The sequence below is a fragment of the Xiphophorus hellerii genome, chromosome 21, assembly GCF_003331165.1.
Source record: "Xiphophorus hellerii strain 12219 chromosome 21, Xiphophorus_hellerii-4.1, whole genome shotgun sequence".
Classification (NCBI taxonomy): domain Eukaryota; kingdom Metazoa; phylum Chordata; class Actinopteri; order Cyprinodontiformes; family Poeciliidae; genus Xiphophorus; species Xiphophorus hellerii.
Window position 1 is genome coordinate 16,948,100 of NC_045692.1, and position 18,255 is coordinate 16,966,354.

General features: G+C 36.8%; 1 protein-coding gene across 10 annotated transcripts in view; it reads right to left on the reverse strand.

Moving 5' to 3' along the window:
• The window catches only part of cacnb2a (calcium channel, voltage-dependent, beta 2a), a 69,887-nt gene that overhangs the window by 6,629 nt on the left and 45,003 nt on the right, over positions 1–18,255 (reverse strand). For 5 of the 10 annotated variants that reach the window (XM_032551574.1, XM_032551579.1, XM_032551581.1 and 2 more), the window contains 8 exons: positions 17,067–17,186; positions 9,249–9,371; positions 9,029–9,165; positions 8,833–8,909; positions 8,467–8,603; positions 2,828–2,908; positions 2,674–2,732; positions 527–636 (listed from right to left, as the gene is read on the reverse strand). In XM_032551574.1, coding sequence (XP_032407465.1) covers positions 527–636; positions 2,674–2,732; positions 2,828–2,908; positions 8,467–8,603; positions 8,833–8,909; positions 9,029–9,165; positions 9,249–9,371; positions 17,067–17,186 — 844 coding nt within the window. Of the gene's footprint in view, positions 1–526; positions 637–2,673; positions 2,733–2,827; positions 2,909–8,234; positions 8,255–8,466; positions 8,604–8,832; positions 8,910–9,028; positions 9,166–9,248; positions 9,372–17,066; positions 17,187–18,255 lie in introns of all 10 variants that reach the window. The other 5 variants (XM_032551575.1, XM_032551580.1, XM_032551577.1 and 2 more) reach the window with 2 other exon arrangements.

The window sequence follows — 18,255 nt, forward strand, 5'->3', positions numbered from 1 at the left end:
ATTTGTATCTGTTCTGCTATGTTTAGCTAAAGAAACAATTAGAGGAGAAAAAACAACAAGAAACAGACTAAATCATCATCATACAGTGTGGTAACTCTCTTAAATGACGAGATATTTAAGTACAAATTATATAATAGCATGTTTTGCTTTCATTATTCACTTCGGCAGGGGCTCCTAATGCTGCCGTAGCTGCTGACTGATGATTCTGGTGATAAATAGTCAAGATTAGCCTTTGTCGCCTTTATTTTGCTCAGGAATCCCTTTCATTCTAATCACATCTAAACTCTAATCAACATAAGTCATATCAGACCAGCTGTGGTGCTTGTTATCATTCCTCTACACCCAATCTTTCATTCCCCAACAAAGGGAGGCCAGCAAAGGCCACAGAGAGCTTTTGGGAGTTATCGTTATCGTTGTCAAGAGTTTCTATAATTGTTTCCTTCCGTGTTTGCGTCAACTGTTCTCCTTGAAAACATTATGAATCAGGGAACCCAGATGTTCCCAGGCTGATTTAGAGCAAACTTACCCAAGTTGGATCGTGTGTTGGAGCGCTCGATGATGGCGTGCTTGCTGGGATTGTTCAGTACCGAGCGTTTGGCAAGCGAGATATCCGCCGTGACACGGGTGATTGAAATTCTGAAAGAAGAGAAGGATGGAGTTTATTGAATCAATTTGACTTGACAAAAAAAATTTAAAAAATAATAAATATATATATAAACAATATTAATAGAATTTCTCCAAAACATAATATACAGAAATGCGGCATACAATGTTAAGCAGCAACAAAAAGGTGGTAGGACATAAGCAATGACTTTGGTCAAGCAACTGGTAGTGGTCCATAACCTGGAAATGACTTAAGTACGCAAAGTTTTAGTAATAATGATAAAAAACCCCAAAAACATGTCTTCTCATTTAACGCCATTTGAAATGCTGTGCTAAAACCTTAGCAGACTTGCACAGAAATGAATGTCTGCAGAACTTCAGTCAGCTGAACCAATGTCGTTAAAAAAAAAGAAGACAAATCTGCCTCATAACGATCACATGTCAAACACATTTATTCTTTTTGCTGTTTTGAGAAGCACCAACCAAATTCCATCATGTTCAGTCATATTGAAAGGAAAGCAGATACCTCTTTTAGTGATTTCTGAGAAACTATTTGGCTCACAGTAAAACAAACAAGATGGCTGAAAAGCAGAACAGATGATCAAGGAACTAATCTGTGTTTGATTTGGAAAGAGAAAAAAAAGCTAAATTCTTTGCATAGCTTTTATTTCAGTTCAAGATTTAGTGAATGGCCAGTAAAGTGAATAGTTCCTGGACAGGAAGAGTATTGAGCCACAACATTTCTGGCAACCTTATTACACAAATGTAAAACGTGTGTAATTTTATCTCACATGTATAAGATTTTACATTTGTTTCATATTTTACTGAACAATAAATTTTTCACATGTAATAGATTTTAAAAATTAAGTTAAATGTTTCTATAGAGTTCATGTCATATTGTATCAATTTCATATGTGAAATATGAAAAAAAAGTTCTACATGCCAAAGCTTTTAACACTTGTGCACACATGCTAGTATCACAAATCCTACATGTGAAAACAGTGGGGAAATGTTTCTACATATTAATAGGGATATTATATATTTAACATGTTATTACACAAAATCGACTCCAAACATAAAACACATCGAAATTCATCCCACATTTTAAGTTTTTACATTTTACTACATGATTCAATTTTCACATGTAAAACATCTGTGGAAATGTATTTACATAAGTGTTTCACTTCACTACACAATATGATTGTCACATGAAAAAAACAAACAGAAATGTACTTTACATAGTACTACAAAATGCAATATCCAGACATGAGCAGAATAGTATTTAACTTGTGGAAAGTTTTCACATTACTAAAAAGTACAATTTTCACATGTGAAATATGTAGGACAATATTTTGCATGTTAATAAACAATATGATTTCCACGTGTTTCAGTTGTCTGGTAATCAGCAGTTGTGAGTTTGACACCAGTTTTCCCCACGATATGTTGAAGGGCCATTTAGCAAGGCTCAACCCTTAGTTGCAAACCTATTGCTGTATAAAAGCATGGGCATATATAAGAGATTCTGTATGTATACGACTTGTATTGTTAAAATGCTGTTTTAAAAGTATTTATAGGGCTAGTCCAATTTTACATGTACTTTCCATTTGACTCCCATTGGCGTCACACGTTATCCCTGGTAATTTATATGTTATCCTATTATTTACAGATGAGTATCACGTATAACCTCATTGCATTTAAGGAGAAGTGAGAAAATAACTGCCAACAAAGTAAAGACTGAGGGCAGAAAACACCCTGTTATCAGATTACAATCAAATGAGCAATGTTCTTTGCTGCTGCTGACAGCCTGAGTGGATCTGAAGTAACTTCATGGCTTCAGCATTGAATAAAAAGAACCCTGCTCTGCTCCAGGGCTCATTATGGCCTATTAAGGACATGGAGAGGACCTATTTAAAGCAGCAGCACACATCTCCAGGCCAAGCAAACGTGTAACACACTCCCTTCTCTAACCTCAGGGGACAGATAAATACCAGCTTATTGACATGAAGAGAGAAAGAATTCAGGAAGGAAGTGGGATGAGAAGCTTGTGTTTTTTAACTTAAGCGCACTCACCTTCCCTCAAATCGATGTTTCAGGAAGTCAAACAGTGCTTTTTGCATCATGTCCGTCACCTGTTGACAGGAGATCGGTGAGAGATGGTGACCAAAAGTTGCCGTTTTCTCACACTGAATATGTCAAAGTTTTAAAATGCAAAGATTTGCTGCACCTCGTAGCCCTTCAGAGACGGTCCAACCAGAACTACGGGCCGCATGGAAGGCACAACGTCGTATGGAGGAATGTGTTCCGTCTTAAAAAACGGAGAAAGGAGAAACTCAGTTTTCAATAAAAAGACACAAACACTTGTAAGAAATATATATTAAAAATGCTAGAACTTTACAGAACCATGACACAGTATGTCCCATTGAGCCTATCGCAACACAAGCAGGCTTTGATGTCTAACGCAATTAGCCAGTTAACTCAAGTTTTAACAATGTTAGTGGTTTTTGGAGTATATAAAAAGAGACCACTATAAGCAAAAATTTAATAAATTCAAAACAACTTCAGACAGAACGTATCGCATGTGTCATGGTCCATGTCACTACAAACAGAAAAAAAGGAGAAGGTCATCGTACAGGGACGGTTAGTCGGAGACAGAAGATCAACAGAGGACACAGCTAGAAAAACAAGCTCACTATTGGGACAAGCTGGGATCTCAGTCTGAGGCGTTTCAGATCAGCATTCAGATCTGCTGTAGACTGATGTCACGGTAGATATCCACTATATTTAGTAAAGTTTTTCAGTCCATTATCTGGTTATTGTGCATAATTTACTTAGTTCGTAAATGTCAGATGAAATAATCTGTTGGAATTTTCTCTTTGAATATAAATCAGTGAATGTTGGTGACTTAAACTCCATTAAAATATAAACTGAAATGTTTTTTGCTAAGCTAAAGTTATTTCAGTCTCCAAATAAAACCCTTTGCTTGTTATTTTCTGTTCTCGTTAAAACCACTCCAACTTTCTTTCTTATTGGAACCCCAGATAAAGATCTACGAAAAGTATTAAAAGGCATTAATATTCACTTAAAACTCAAGTGTGTCTCTTGAAATGATGACGAATTTTTGAGTTACAATTGTGAACTACTGGTGTTATTTTGTTATTAAAGAAAAATAAAGCTATTTAAATTAAGAGTGCCATTTCCCTCCTTTTCTCAAATGTGAGATTATGCTGCTGCAAACATTTACTTAAAGTGAACATAAATTTAGTGTGATGTAATTGATTAACTTCAAAGTACAGTACTAACTTCTAAGGTCAACAAGAAGGAGGATGATCCTATTTCAATTTTACTTCATTTTGAATATTTCATCATCCCTAGATCTGTAAACCACACAATATTGAAGTTAGTTTCTTATATGACATTGTACTAATGGGATGTTTTAGAGATTTTCTCTTTGACATACAAATTTTAAAGTCTACCACAATTAGACTTGTCAACAAGCTTGGACTGAATTATCCTAATTAGATTATTTGAAGCACAATTTGAAGCACTGTGATTTTTTTTTCATTTGTAGAACCAAAAAAATATGTTAATGATTTGATTGGCATTTAACAGAAATGCCAATCAAATGGATAAATAACATGCTGAAATTGAAACTCTGAACTGAAAGTATGTATAGACCAAAAAGCTGCAAAGCTGACCTTTTTTTAATCTTATAATAATAATATGTGTGATTGTATCATGGGCTCAAAACAATTGATAAGGTAAATTAGAATTTTACTTTATATCTTTAGATCAGTAGTATCCAAGCGTAATGTCACACAGTCCAAATGAATTGTTTTCCATGTGTTTGCTTAACTCTCTGATGCGTAAGTGGGTCCTTTTTGACCCGGTGAGGCTCAAAAAGATATTCCATCTTTTTGGAATATATTTGTAATGAAAAGTTTTCATCACTTCATATTCCAGGTATTCCTTAAAAAAATATGTTACTGATATCATGCAATTCAAATTTTTAATTTACCTTTTATACCTTTTAAGAAATGGCATGTTTTATATCACTACCCCATTCTTCCGTGAGTGGGTCAAAAATGACCCGCATTCATTTCCTATGGAATTTAATGGGAATCTTTGTTTCTTACCAACTGTGACTGTCAGGAACACATTTTCTGTGAACCATACACACTGAGTACTAAGTTTCACCCCTGAATAATAATAATATTTTACACAGCAAGGACACTTACATATAAGTATTATCTTTATTTTTACCTCACAAATGTGTGTGTGTGTCAATCATGAGTACTGTGACAGAGTTATTGTCACGAATCAACATATTAGCCTCCTTCAAAGTTAGCTAACACTAGTTATCTAACCAACTAGCTAACATTACTGCCTATACTTTGTGCATGTGTATTATTTGTGTGTGTGTGTCTGGGTGTCTCTGTGTGTGTCTGACACCCTGGATGAGAAAACCAAAAGAGAGAATGTGTTGAATGACATGCAAAACCTGTTGATCAATGTGTTCAAGGTTCTTTCTTTTATTATCTCAATAAATAAATAAAAAATTCATAGCTATATAAATAAATGAATAAATGTAAATGAGCCGGAAAAGAATAGAGTGCCTTCTCCGGGTCCGGGGGAGAGGGTGTCCTGCCCCTATGGGGTATCTGGGGATCTTGTTTATGAATTAGGGAAAAATGGACCGGGAGATCGACAGGCGGATTGGTGCAGCGTCTGCAGTGAAGCGGGCGCTGTACCGGTCTGTCGTGGTGAAGAACGAGCTGAGCCAAAAATTGAAGCTCTCGATTTACCGGTCGATCTAAGTTCCTACCCTCATCTATGGTCATGAGCTTTGGGTCATGTCCGAAAGAACAAGGTCACAGATACAAGCAGCTGAAATTAGTTTTCCCCATAGAGTGTCTGAGATCTCCCTTAGAAACAGGATAAGAAGCTCAGATATCCAGGAGGGACTCAGAGTAGAATCGTTGCTCCTTCACATCGAGAGGAGAATCTGGTTAGGATGCCTCCTAAACGCCTCCCTGGTGAGGTGTTCCGGGCACGTTCCACCGGGAGGAGGCCCTGGGGAAGACCCAGGACACGCTGGAGGGACTAAGTTTCTCGGCTGGCCTGGTATTCCCCCAGAGGAGCTTGAACATGTGGCTGGGGAGAGGGAAGTCTGGGCCTCCCTACTTAGGCTGTTAGCCGTGCGACCCGACCTCGGATAAACAGAAGAAGATGGATGGATAGATGGATGGATGGATGGATAAATAAATGCACACATACACTCGCATGTGTTATACACATAGCATAATAAAATACAGACAGTAATGTTAGCTAGCTTGGTTAGCTAGCTAGTTTCAAGAAACATGCTCTTTCACATCCACCCCCCTGTCCACACACACACCCACACACGCATAATGGATGTTGACATTGTCCATTATTGAGATTTTATCATTGCTGTTGTAAAATTGCTGTTGTTGTCATTTTGTTTTAAAAATGTTCTACAAGTTGTCACAAATGTTCTACAAATTGTTCTGAAAACGTTTAAAAAAAGTGAAAAATTTTTATATTTCAAACATGAAATATTTCTTGTGTGAAATAAAACACAGTAGAAAGTATTATACAAAACATTATTTTGAATCAAAATGACAAAAGTAGCAAAAAAACACATTGATTGTAACCCAGGTCAAGAAAGACCCACTCACGGAAGACTATATAGTCAGTCACTCATGCATCAGAGGGTTAAGAAAATCTTATTTGTCTATTCTCCGCATCAGTGATGTGATATGATGACTACAAATAACTATTTTAGAAGATGCTTGCTGTATTAATCCAGGTTTAGTGAACGGGCGCAGTCCTTCCTGCTTTTGATTGAGAGTCAGATGTCCCATTTAAAGTGAAATTATATTACAATCAAAATATGAGGTTAGTTGTTCTTACAAGAACAATTTGTGTCCTGCCCAACATTTTCCACTGTATGCATCTGCTTTGAAAGTGCAAGTCTTGTCCAAAAAAAAAAGTATAAATCCACATCAATCGCCTGCACTGGCAGGTCACATTTTTACCACTCACAGGGCCGCATATGTCACACTTTAGACACTGTTTCTAGATAAGGTATAAGAAATAACATCTGAAATCTAAAAAATAAAATAAAATTCCTGTACAAACCTTGACAATCCCCATTATCCAATCTTATACACTAAATAAATCCTTATAAGCTTTTAAAGCCGATGGGCCACTGCTGATCTACTTTTCTATTCATGTATTGTTTAAAGACAGTTTAAGTTTTTAATTTTAAATTGGATGTTTCATTTTGAAGAGCAGCACAAAAAAAGTCCTCTATTCCCGGAAGAAGAAAGGGTACGTGACTCAACATGAACTCTGGGGGTAACCAGCTGAGAAACAGGAACCTAATCTAAAGGATTTTTCATTCATCAGTCAGTCATGTTCTCCGTCACCCTGACGCTGATGTTCCTGCCTCAGCCTTATATGTTGTTCTAATAAGTGTTTCAGTGGATTTATTGTGACTTTTTTTCTTGCAGTCCATCACCCTCTCTTACTCATCAACCCACTTCTGAATGTTTTCTCACGTCACTACACTGTGGGAACTGATGAACACTGCCGTTGGCTAGAGCTGGGCTATTATTGAACAATGTGGTTCTGCTCAAATACTTCTGGTAGACGAAGTTAATCCTTGTAATACAATGTAATCATGTGAAACATGGCTTTTCGTCAAACTGAGAATGCCATGCTCACTGGAATGTTGTCTGAATCTATTCTTATCGATGTCTTTGACAGACTACAGAACAAGTTTGACATTTTAGGAAAGATGCAATTTCAGGGTTTTGGTAAAAAAAAACAAAAAAAACCTGAACCTGTGTGAGAAATTATATTTTTCCAAAATATTTTATGTAAGTTTTCTAATCCTCCTCCTGAACTAAGACTCATAATAACCTGTCTTAGTAATTCCCAAGATGATCCAGACTTATCCAACGTGCTTATAAAGCACGTAATTGACAAATGTTAGTTTTTTTTAAATTTATGATTGGACAAACCAATTCAAGATTTTCTAAATCCTCTCTTATTTAGCCCCTCAAGGAACATAATTTTCTCTTAATATTTTTTTCTCCTCCTATCTGTCATACAATACCAAGTTTAGTTGTAATGTTACTTCAACCTCATTTTGGCAGGCAAATTGTCTCCATTATCTACTTGTTTTAGAAAATTTGTCTCTTTGACTTTGTACTTTGCTGTGAATGAACAGTGTGTAGAGCCATAAGTGTTGTTTTCAGTTTAGTTCCGTAAGAATCAACCGCAAATCCAGAAATAGTTTACATTGCAGTGAGATTAAATGAGCTACATTTGTTTAAGTATTAGTCCTACAAATACTGATATGAACTAAAAACATTATGGTGCCTACAATGACTCTTAGTGAAAAACTGCTCACAATGAGGTCCCAGTAAGTCAGGATTACAATATCACATACAAACATCAACACAGAGAGGTTTGTGGGAACAATGAGAAGGGCAGGAAGTTAGTAAAGAGGTGAAATCTCTTGCTTAGGAAAGGCAGAGTTTAAACAGATCAGAAGATTCCTCCTCAGACCCTGCTGTCATGTTGGTCTGAACACCAAAACTTACCGACTTCTGCTTCTGCTTAGCTGTGATTAGCCAGAAGAAAGGGAAAGAGAGAGAGGTTAAGATCAGGCAGGCATGCTAACAGTGGAGTGCACATCGTGGGACGACAGGGACACTTGTGCTTGACAAACAAGCGAGGGCGCTGTGTGAAGCCGAGGGGCCACAGGCGTTTTTAGACAGAGCCGTGCCGGCGGGCAGAGAAGAAGAAGAGGCAGTGCGGAGCTCTAGAGTTTACCTTCTTAAAGAAGGGCATTCGTTTCTCTTTTGCTAGGGGTGATATAACAGTGTTTGGACTGGCTTTAGGGGAACGCAGGTTGACTGGGAGCTCATTTTCTTCTGGGTCTAAACCTGTGGCGTCTATGTCAACAGCTACTGACACAGACAGACAAGAGCAACATCACACAGAGGTAATCACAGCTGATGGGTCACACTGAATGTAGTGCAGAATGGAGTTACTACAGAGAGAGTAAATGAAGCATAAAAAATACATATATACATACATATTAATAGAAAATGTTCCCTTCGCCTTCAGTTAGATTTCAGTTGTTAAAGGTTGGTTAAAAATGAACAAAAAATCAAATTTTTCTACAAAGCTACTTACCAGATGAAGGAGGAGTAGATTTCCTTGAGTTAGGAACCACTTCACCTAAACTAGACGATGAGTTTGCTCCCAGTTTGCTGAAACCGCAAATTTTTGTCATTTAAGTCAGAAAAAACTAGAGTGGAAATAGTTTTTGCTCATTTTAACGGATTTCGTAGCCAAACAAAAATGACAGAAATGAACAGGTTGGTAATACCTGGAGTGGAACTTGCCCTGTTTGGCTCTGTGCTCCTGGAGGATGCGAGTGTTTTCCAGCTTCACCGGACTGGGAATGAAGCCAATTTCACAGCCTTCTTTCACTAGACGTCCTATCCACCAGTCGTTGTTGAATTTCTGCCAGAACAATACACTTAAAGGCATGAGGGGCATCTCTAATATCAGCTTCTTAAATATCAACTTTAACAGTAACTGCTCACCTCTTTGACATGGAGGAAGTCCTTGGCGTCGAAGGAGATAGCCATGCCGGGCACAGGTACGTCGTCGTCATGACTCGGACTGTAGCTGACATTGGTGCGGACAGCAAATGCAACTGGTTTGGTCTACCAAAAGGAACAAAATGTAAAGACAGACAGAAATGTCAGATCAAATAAAGTCTTGATTTGACAAAAAAACATTTCTGGTAGGACGTTAAGATAAAAATCATCATCATCACAAATGTCATAAGAATTTTGAGCTTCAATGGCACAATTGAACTGCTTCTTTTCCAAGGTGGAGATATATTACAACATGGAACAACCAAGAATCGAGTGAAAAAGCTTACATTTTTAAAAGTGTTATCCAATCCACACAGGATCAATTTTAGAAATACAAACTCAAATTTATGCATTCCCAGAAATATTTGGTTAAATATCTCTTGGAAAGTTGTAGCTGCTAATCCAGAGTTTTTCTAGCCATGAACAAGGAACTTACAGATTTCTTAAATGGTTCAAAACATCAAAGTAATGCAAATAGACAAAGACAATTTTAATAAAATAACAATAATAATAAAAAACTGTTTTTAAAATTGGAATTTATTTATTGAGGGTGAAAAAAAACCTACCAAATCAACCTAATCCTATGTGAAAAAGTAACCTAACCCCTTTAAATCATGAGTTAACTATTAACCACAGTTTTTGTGTGTTAATGGTTAACACACAAAATGTCTGGTAATCTCAAAAACTGGGATAATTTGTTTTTACAGATGTAAAAATAAGTTTGGGTAAGAGATCTGTGCAAGTTCTTATTCATCTAGACTTCTCACCAAAAATGGTTTGACTGCAGCACTGTCTCTGCGACAAGTTTACTATTTCTATTGTAATTCACAGGCAGCCTGTCAGTGGTCAATGTTTCCACACCTTTTTGTAAAGCAGCACTCTTGTCTTACACTTATAAAAAGCACAAACACCTCTTGTGCAAATGGTTCATAAATCAATTTAACATTCTTTACGACAGCAGGATCAATAATGACCTTCCTGTCTGATAACTGCTGCCCTTCCTCTTTTGGACACATAATCATTACGATAAAGCAAGATCTAATAAAATATTTCTGGAAGGTGTGATGGGAGCACCTTTACACCGCTGATGTTTAAGAATGAGCATTTCTGCTTAAATGCAAGAACACACATCTTCTCTTTCTGCACTATAATTATGATTTGGTATTATTTTGGTAATGCTAAAATATTAAATTGAGGCACACATTCCTTTAAGAGTTACATAAAATGCTTTTGGACATAATCTTGGAGCCAGTCTGGCGGCAGTGGCTGCAACAGTTGGCAGCATGGTCATGCCCTCAACCAGATTACATTTGCTCAGTCTTTGACAGAGCAAAAAGCTGGATAAAAGTCAACTGAAAAAACAAACAGAATGCACAAGGATGCAGCTTAAAATAATCCCCCAGCTGCACCCTCACATGCTAAATATTTACCTGCAGATAAAAAGAGAGAGCTGTGATGTGTAATATCCAACCGGGTACCAAAATGAACCCACCGGATCAGAGCTTTGAGGCTATAATTCAGCTGGACTTTACACAGATTTTGAGAAATGCTTTCAAAGTGCACTAAAATCTCCCCTGCTGCACCGCAATCTGATTTCCTCTAGGCAACCAAAAAACAAAACAGGAAAACAGAGATAAAATTCACCACAGTGTTAGCCCTATAGCAAAACTCCATGAGAAACATAGAAGGACAGATTAGAATATCTCACCCTGTAGTAAGAGTCAAAAATATGTTGTGCTGTCCTTTTAAAGCTGCACTGATTGCTTCTCTGATTAGATGAAACTGAGATCTGAACAACTAAAAGGTCTAAGCAATAATATATTGCACTTGCAAAAGATCAATCCTGACCATCTATGCCTATAGATTATTCTTAGTGCAGGTTAGAATTAGGCAAAAATAATTAGGACAATCCATGAGAGCCTGCAGGTTTTCCTAACATATTTGGACACATAATTTGTCTGATGAATTTTTTCCACTTATCAATATAAAAAAAAGATTAGATATTTAGACATTGGAGCTGATGATTTAATGTGATGTGATTTTTTTATGGGAGTACATTCAAAGAGAAAAGCTAATACATTCAAATAAAATGATGAACTAAAATGAAAATGACAGCCACTGACTGGATGTTATTATTTGACAGACACCACTTTGAAAATAAATTTTATAAAAGATTTTTGTATCTTAGTCTTTGGAGTCTGACTTTCTTCTCAGTTCCAATTCAACATCAAGGCACTTTAGAAATCTTTCATTCATGTAAGTACTTTTTCACCCCCTGTCCACACTGATAGTGAGACTGTAATGGTTCCTGCACCTTCCAGTCTGTTTGTGTCATGTGACCTCCTTTGCACACTGATGGGAAAACTATGCAAAGAGCAGCTAAAACATATGCAAAGAACAATGCTAAGTTTATAAAGCAAGGGAACAAGCGTTTATGCGGGTAAGCTTTCTGTTGGCTTTTTTCTGCCCATGGTTAACTGTAGCTGCATTAAAAGAGACAAATTATCAATGAGTCATATCAAAACAAAGATTAAACACAGTAACCCTGACCTAACATTTTAGCAAACTGCTTCACATGGAAACAGCATGAGGAGAAGCATACTGAAGTGTATCTGCAAGCACCGAGTCTGATATATGTAGATAAATTAGTGTTTTACAGAATCTGCAGCTTTCTAAAATGGGCTGGAGTAGCATATTAAAGCAGTCCTTCTCAGACTCTGGAAGTAAAAAATCTTAGCTCAGAGAGACAACAACTTCTGGAATGCCTTTGGTGATGGGTCACAAGAACAATACTAATGCACACCCCATTTAATACTGGTGAAACTTGGTGCTATTTTTATTGTACTTTATAGCTATTGAGTTTTCAAGCAGAGAGTAATAAAAAAAGGCTTGTTGGGACAGTACAAAATCTACTGTAGGTGGGAAGACTCATTTGATTTATATAAATTCTGAAGGTCCTGTTGCATTTGTAGGAAACTGATAGTAATGCTTATTGAATCTCAGCACTGTAGAATAATTGTCAGGCTCATTGAAAAACAACAATTATTGCTAATTAATAACCACCTATGGAATGATTCTCTTCATGCAGATAACAATGTAAATATTCAGTGGAGTGATACTTTTAGTCTAATGTATGCAAATGTGCCTCCTCTAAAACACCCAGTTGAAAATATGAAATGCTGGAGGTCTTGAAGGACAGAGAGTCCTTGGCGTTGCATACACTGAATGAAGTTGTGAAGTCCATTACAAATGTATGCCATTCCATTCATTTCACAGGCAGCTGCCTCTTTTCTTTCTCCTGTCCTTATGCTCAGCTCGACTTGGCTTTATCAGGACATATTAGACCTGGAGGCAATCATGCACACATGCTCAGGTACATCACTGATGACTGAAAGATTCAAACAAAACATCTACTGCAGACTTCTGAACGAAGACTCTTCATCTGCATATCAGAACCACACTGCTTCTTACAAGACACAAGCCTTCATTATGGAGGCTGTACAGGGTGCAATGACTGAGGCAGAAAAACAGACAATGATGAGGACGAAAAACAAGGAAAACAACTCAATAGGAACAAAGGAAAGTGGAACTGAGAATGAGACACAGCATAGCCAATTAAACTTTAACTAGGAACTCTGAATTGGAAACAACCCACAATGCTTGATCTAATATCACCTCGTATGTATTTTTCACCAGCTGAGTGAGAACACCAGCAGTGTTCTGCTCAGGAACACTTGCCTTTGCTGTGGCTGATTTACCATTTTACATACCACTGCTTTCCAAGACAAGCACACGCAAACACACACCCCCCCACACACACTATAAATCAACAACCCAACATTGTTTCACCTTGAATGTTGTGGATCGATTTGAAATGATTTCTCCACAGCTCTGTGCACCGGCCTCAGGCAGTACTCCCAGTCTGTAGCATCCATTATTATATGGCACCATAATAACTTTTATTATTCCATAATGGGAAGATTGTTCTATAATTCTCTAAGGTTGCTTGAGTATATCGACCGGGCCCTTCCAGCTGCCAGGTATTTACTCTTCTGATTTTCTTGCACAGCTGGAGAGTGACTGTTTTATTTCCAACATTTAATAATTTCTCTGTGTGTTTACTAGTTTAAAACACCGATTTTCAACATTAGAACCACCAAACCAATATGTACCTACTGATCTCTGAATTACAGAGTTAAAACTGCAGTGTTTCTAAGTCTTAAAGCTGCAGTATGTGACTTTTATAAACAATATGTTTTTTAAAACATATTGGAGGAGGGTCTAAGCACTAGTTAGTCATGCTCATGTACTCAAAGTGCCAATTAATCAGCTCTGCTCAGGAAATATAAGAACTGCCAGAACTGATCAGAAACAAAGAGAAAATTATTAGTGATTATCATGAAATGATTAGGAGGTATTATGAAATATCAAAAAACATCAGAAAATTTTCTGAAATATTAAGAAATTCAGTTTACATTGCCTTTGATTCGTGCTGTGGTCAGAAAGTCCTGATTTGAGTTGGGGGGCCTTAAATTTTTTCAGTTTTATGTTAGTTTCATAAATAAGGTTATGAGGTTAAATGCAGTCCAAGTTTAGCTAGAGACACTCAGGTATTAAAAAAGGAATAAAAGTAGACTCAGTGTGGAGAAATGCCCTCTTTTGTGCCATTTAGGGTTAACCCATTTAGGTTTAACCCTAACTCTAACCCTACAAAAAAAAACTTCCAATCTGCAAACAGAGAACCTGTTGAAAGTTAAGAGATGAGCCCCTTAGAGTCTTTCCTGTGCTCTTTTAGTAGTTTCTAACTCGTGCTTTTAAGTGTTCTCTGCTGTGCTACAAGGTTGCACTCCTACTGTAGGTGAATTCTGTTATAATAAGGTGATAGTTGGAGAAAAAAAAGTGTTTACTTAGTGGTTGAATTTGCAGCAAGAGTTTAGCATAAAACACTGGTATATGTTTTTAATTATGTTTATGCATTTGACAGAGGCTTAATGCAAAGTAACATACAAATGAGGACATAGCAATGCAGTGATTTAACTAATTTATCATAAATCCTTCTATTATAATCCATGTGAAATATGAACGTTTAGTCAGTAATAATTGCAACAAGCTGCCTACAGCAAGTTTTTTTTAAGCAATCAGGAATCTTTTTTATGCTTACGTTTTAAAATAATTTTTATTTTTCTCAGCAAATCACTCATCTTACAATGTATTTTCCTTCATTTCCTTTTCAATGGATTAGTTAATTTAAAAGTAGTGCACTTACTGATTATGATGTAAAACCATTAGGAGGAGCCCATTTTGGTTTGACGATGGATATAGGATGTTTTGTTCATGCATGTCAGGAATAAAATATAGTCATTGGCAGTACCCAATCTTTCCTAAATACTTATGTATTTGTAGTTGAAGGGAAGCGAGTGTGACTTTCTGCACATAAAAGCTCGCAGTCAGAGAGTCTGCACTTCCTCTGACCTAAGCCTGCTCTGTCTCGCTCTGCTGGCCAGACCACCAGAAGCTATTTTTTACCACTCATCTGTCATGTAAAATGCCAGCGGGGGTAATCTATGCCAGGTTATCTATAAAGTCAACTTATCATTTTAATTAGTGTGCTAGAGAGGGTGACTCTGGAAAATAACGACACAGATCTGCAGGAATGATCCGTCTCTGCCAGCTAGGAGCTACTCTGAGACGAAGCGCAAGGGGAAAATGTCTGCCTGGATGAATGGATAGCCAAAAGCTTAACTAGCTGTTACAGACACTAAACACCCAATGAAAGACAACACAAACATTTCTCAGACAGTTGCTTGAATTAATCTGAAAAACTGCAACACTACGAGCCATCCAGTGGGCTGGAAGAGAGAGTAAAACGCACAGCAAAATTATTTTGCAGATCAAAGACTTGCATCTTAACAGAGCATTTCAGTGATTCTGCGGAAGTGGGCTCTGATTGGAATTCCTGTTGTGCAAAGGCGAGTCCACCAAGCCATGTGTGTGTTTGTTTATGTGCTGCTAATTGCGGCCAAGAGCAGATCAGGCAAGGCTTATAGCTCTGACAAACAGTGACGCTGAGACCTCTGAGGCCCCTAACCTCTCACATCAGTGATCACCGAAAAGGACCACTTCATATGACATAGAAGTCATATGACTTCTACTCCAACATCCTGCTTCTTTGGAAATCCATTTAAAAAAGCTTTAACGTAGAGTTATCTCAAAACTAAGAGAGGTGCCATAATGAAAGGTTTACTTTAAGTCCGGTTAGATCCATTTGACACAAATTACGATGCAAAATTCACCTAACTAAAGTCTAAATGGAGCAAACTGAGTAACATGGAGGACTTTCGGAGGGATCCAGAAAGGAAGTGGACTCAGCTTTATAACAACAAACAGATCCATGTAAAGTTTACAACATAGTTTGAGTGATGCCTGCCATCACTTAATCAAACAAAATAAACCAATTTTATCTGCAAACACACATTTATATTTCTATACTTGTAGAGACATTTCTTGCAAGGCCTTGCTTTTATTAGTTACCATCAACATGACTTACATTTTGTGATAAAACAATCCACCACATCCTCTTTAAATTCAAGGATTATGTTTCAAAATATGCAAAAAAATGATCTGGTCTTCAACAGGCTTCTAGAATTACTTAAATCTGTCCAAAAGTTTATAAAAACTACATCAGATTTTATGTTTTTTATTATCTGCTAAACTGAGGTGAAGCCAACAGGAAAAAACTGTGAAAACTAAGTGCACCCCATGACAGCTCATAGAGCCACCTTAGGCAGAAAACACATTGGAGGGCTAATTTTATTATGACAATTTTTTCCCCAAAAGAAACCAAAAATGTATGCAAACACAGAAAGAAATGTTACAACCACAGACAAAATACTGCAGCCACAAGAAATAGAAACACAAGAGGAAGTGCCAAAAATAGCAAAAACAACAGCAAGTATGAAATGCTGCAAACTCTCCCCACAGAATGGAGGTGCTCCAGACCACTAGGGGGAGGTGACCACCAAATCATATGGTACCAGACCTTCAGTAAAGAATGGATGTCATGATTTAAGTGATGTCCAGAAACATGCCTTCTTTTACACTATCATTGAACATCAGCATATTTATGTCGAAAATGTTACATATTCCAGACTCCAGAATTAATAGATATATGTGGGACTTTGTTAAATCCAATTTAAAACCTATAGATCAGACTTAGGACGTTTTATGACCATGCACATTTATGGGTAAATTTTAAGATGCAGATTGGAAACTACCCTAAATGTTTTCCAATCATGAATAATCTTCTTTAAGATGGAATGATGGAATTCAAATTGTTTGGCGATGACAATATAACTCTACCCAGATTGATGGTCAGTTGCCTCTTTATGGCCAATGCTGAAGTCTTTTCTGATTTTATAGAGGCAGTTATATTAACTGATGATCATTTCATAAAATGCATTCAATTCAAAGTATCTGGCAGCTACTTTTTCCTCTCAAATCCAACAGAACCAATAAGGATATACACATTTCTTACACATATTTGTTACATCAAGCTTTTGCACTATTTTTGTGTAGTAAACAAGAAACAAATTCCACAAAACAGAGCGGAAACTTTTTTTGTTTTTGTAAAGTTGAGATCACACTTGAAGAAAAAAAAAAAAACATTTTAAGAATGCTTTTTAAAATCATTCAAAGTGACCATTTTAGTGCTACTTAACATTGCCAAAGAGAGCTTCCTATTCCTGGCTTAAAGAATCCAACCTTGGCTTTGTCGAGCTGTGCCTGAGCCTGTCGCTCTGCCTCTCTGCGTGCTGCCTCCTTATCCTCCTCAAGGGAAACATCGGAGTCTGATGGACGGCTGGTGTAAGAGTCGGCCGAACCCTGTGGAGACACAAACAGCAGCACCTCAGCAACAACTAAAACTGAACAAAGATGAACTCACACCTTGGGAACAATGGAAGTATTTTTGAAAACCTCGGAGGTTTTAAGAGTTACATAAAGAATATACATATTTCGTTTTGTCGATTGAGTTACTGAAATAAAGAAACTTTTCATTAATAATGCAATTTATTGAATGTGTCTGTATTTAATTAAGCCACTGCAGAAAAAATCTGATTAAAAGTTATCATCTACACACCCACCTGTAAGTATCTGCTTAAGATATCTGCTATAATAGCAATATTAATTTCTAATACCAGCCTAAATTTTCATATCTTTGCATTCTTAACTGTCAGTATGAACAACTGGGTATTTTTTGATAATGGCATGGGAATGCAGCGCTTTTACACTTTCAATGCCCAATTTAAACCCCTTAAAATAAAATACACTCATGTATAATTGTAAAATAGTGGCAGTATTTTTAACTCTAAAAAAAGTAATAAAAAAAAAGCAGCAAGAGCTGAGGATACACATTTTAAGACCTAGTATTAAAAACCTTAACTTGACTCTCTGAGAGATAAAATTTAAATAATTGAAGAATTTAAGACTCCTAGACTTAAATTCAAAAGAGAATCCATAAAGTGAGCAGAACAGAGGAGTATCTGATCGGATTCATGACTCAAAGATCCATCTCACTGTATGCTATAACATTGTAAAATGTTATGGTACACGGTTCACTGTCTTATTGACAAAAAAGGGTTCTTCAACAAATTAAAAACCTTCCTGCACTGGTGATTTATTTCTTAAAGTGAGAATTTTTCTCAATGAATTACATTTATTCAAATCAACAGCTGTATGTTTCTAAACTTTCTTGTGTGAGGTTATGCTTCTGTACTAGATTATTCATTTATTTCAAGGTTTGTGTAAACACTTAAATATGAATGGAAATGTCCTAATAATGCGCCAAAAATCTTCCATTTGTGAATGAGGAACACCCCTTCATTTTTCTAAGACAGTCATCAAGCACTGCGAATAAATCAGCTCGTCTTTCATCCAGTGGAGTCGGTGCACC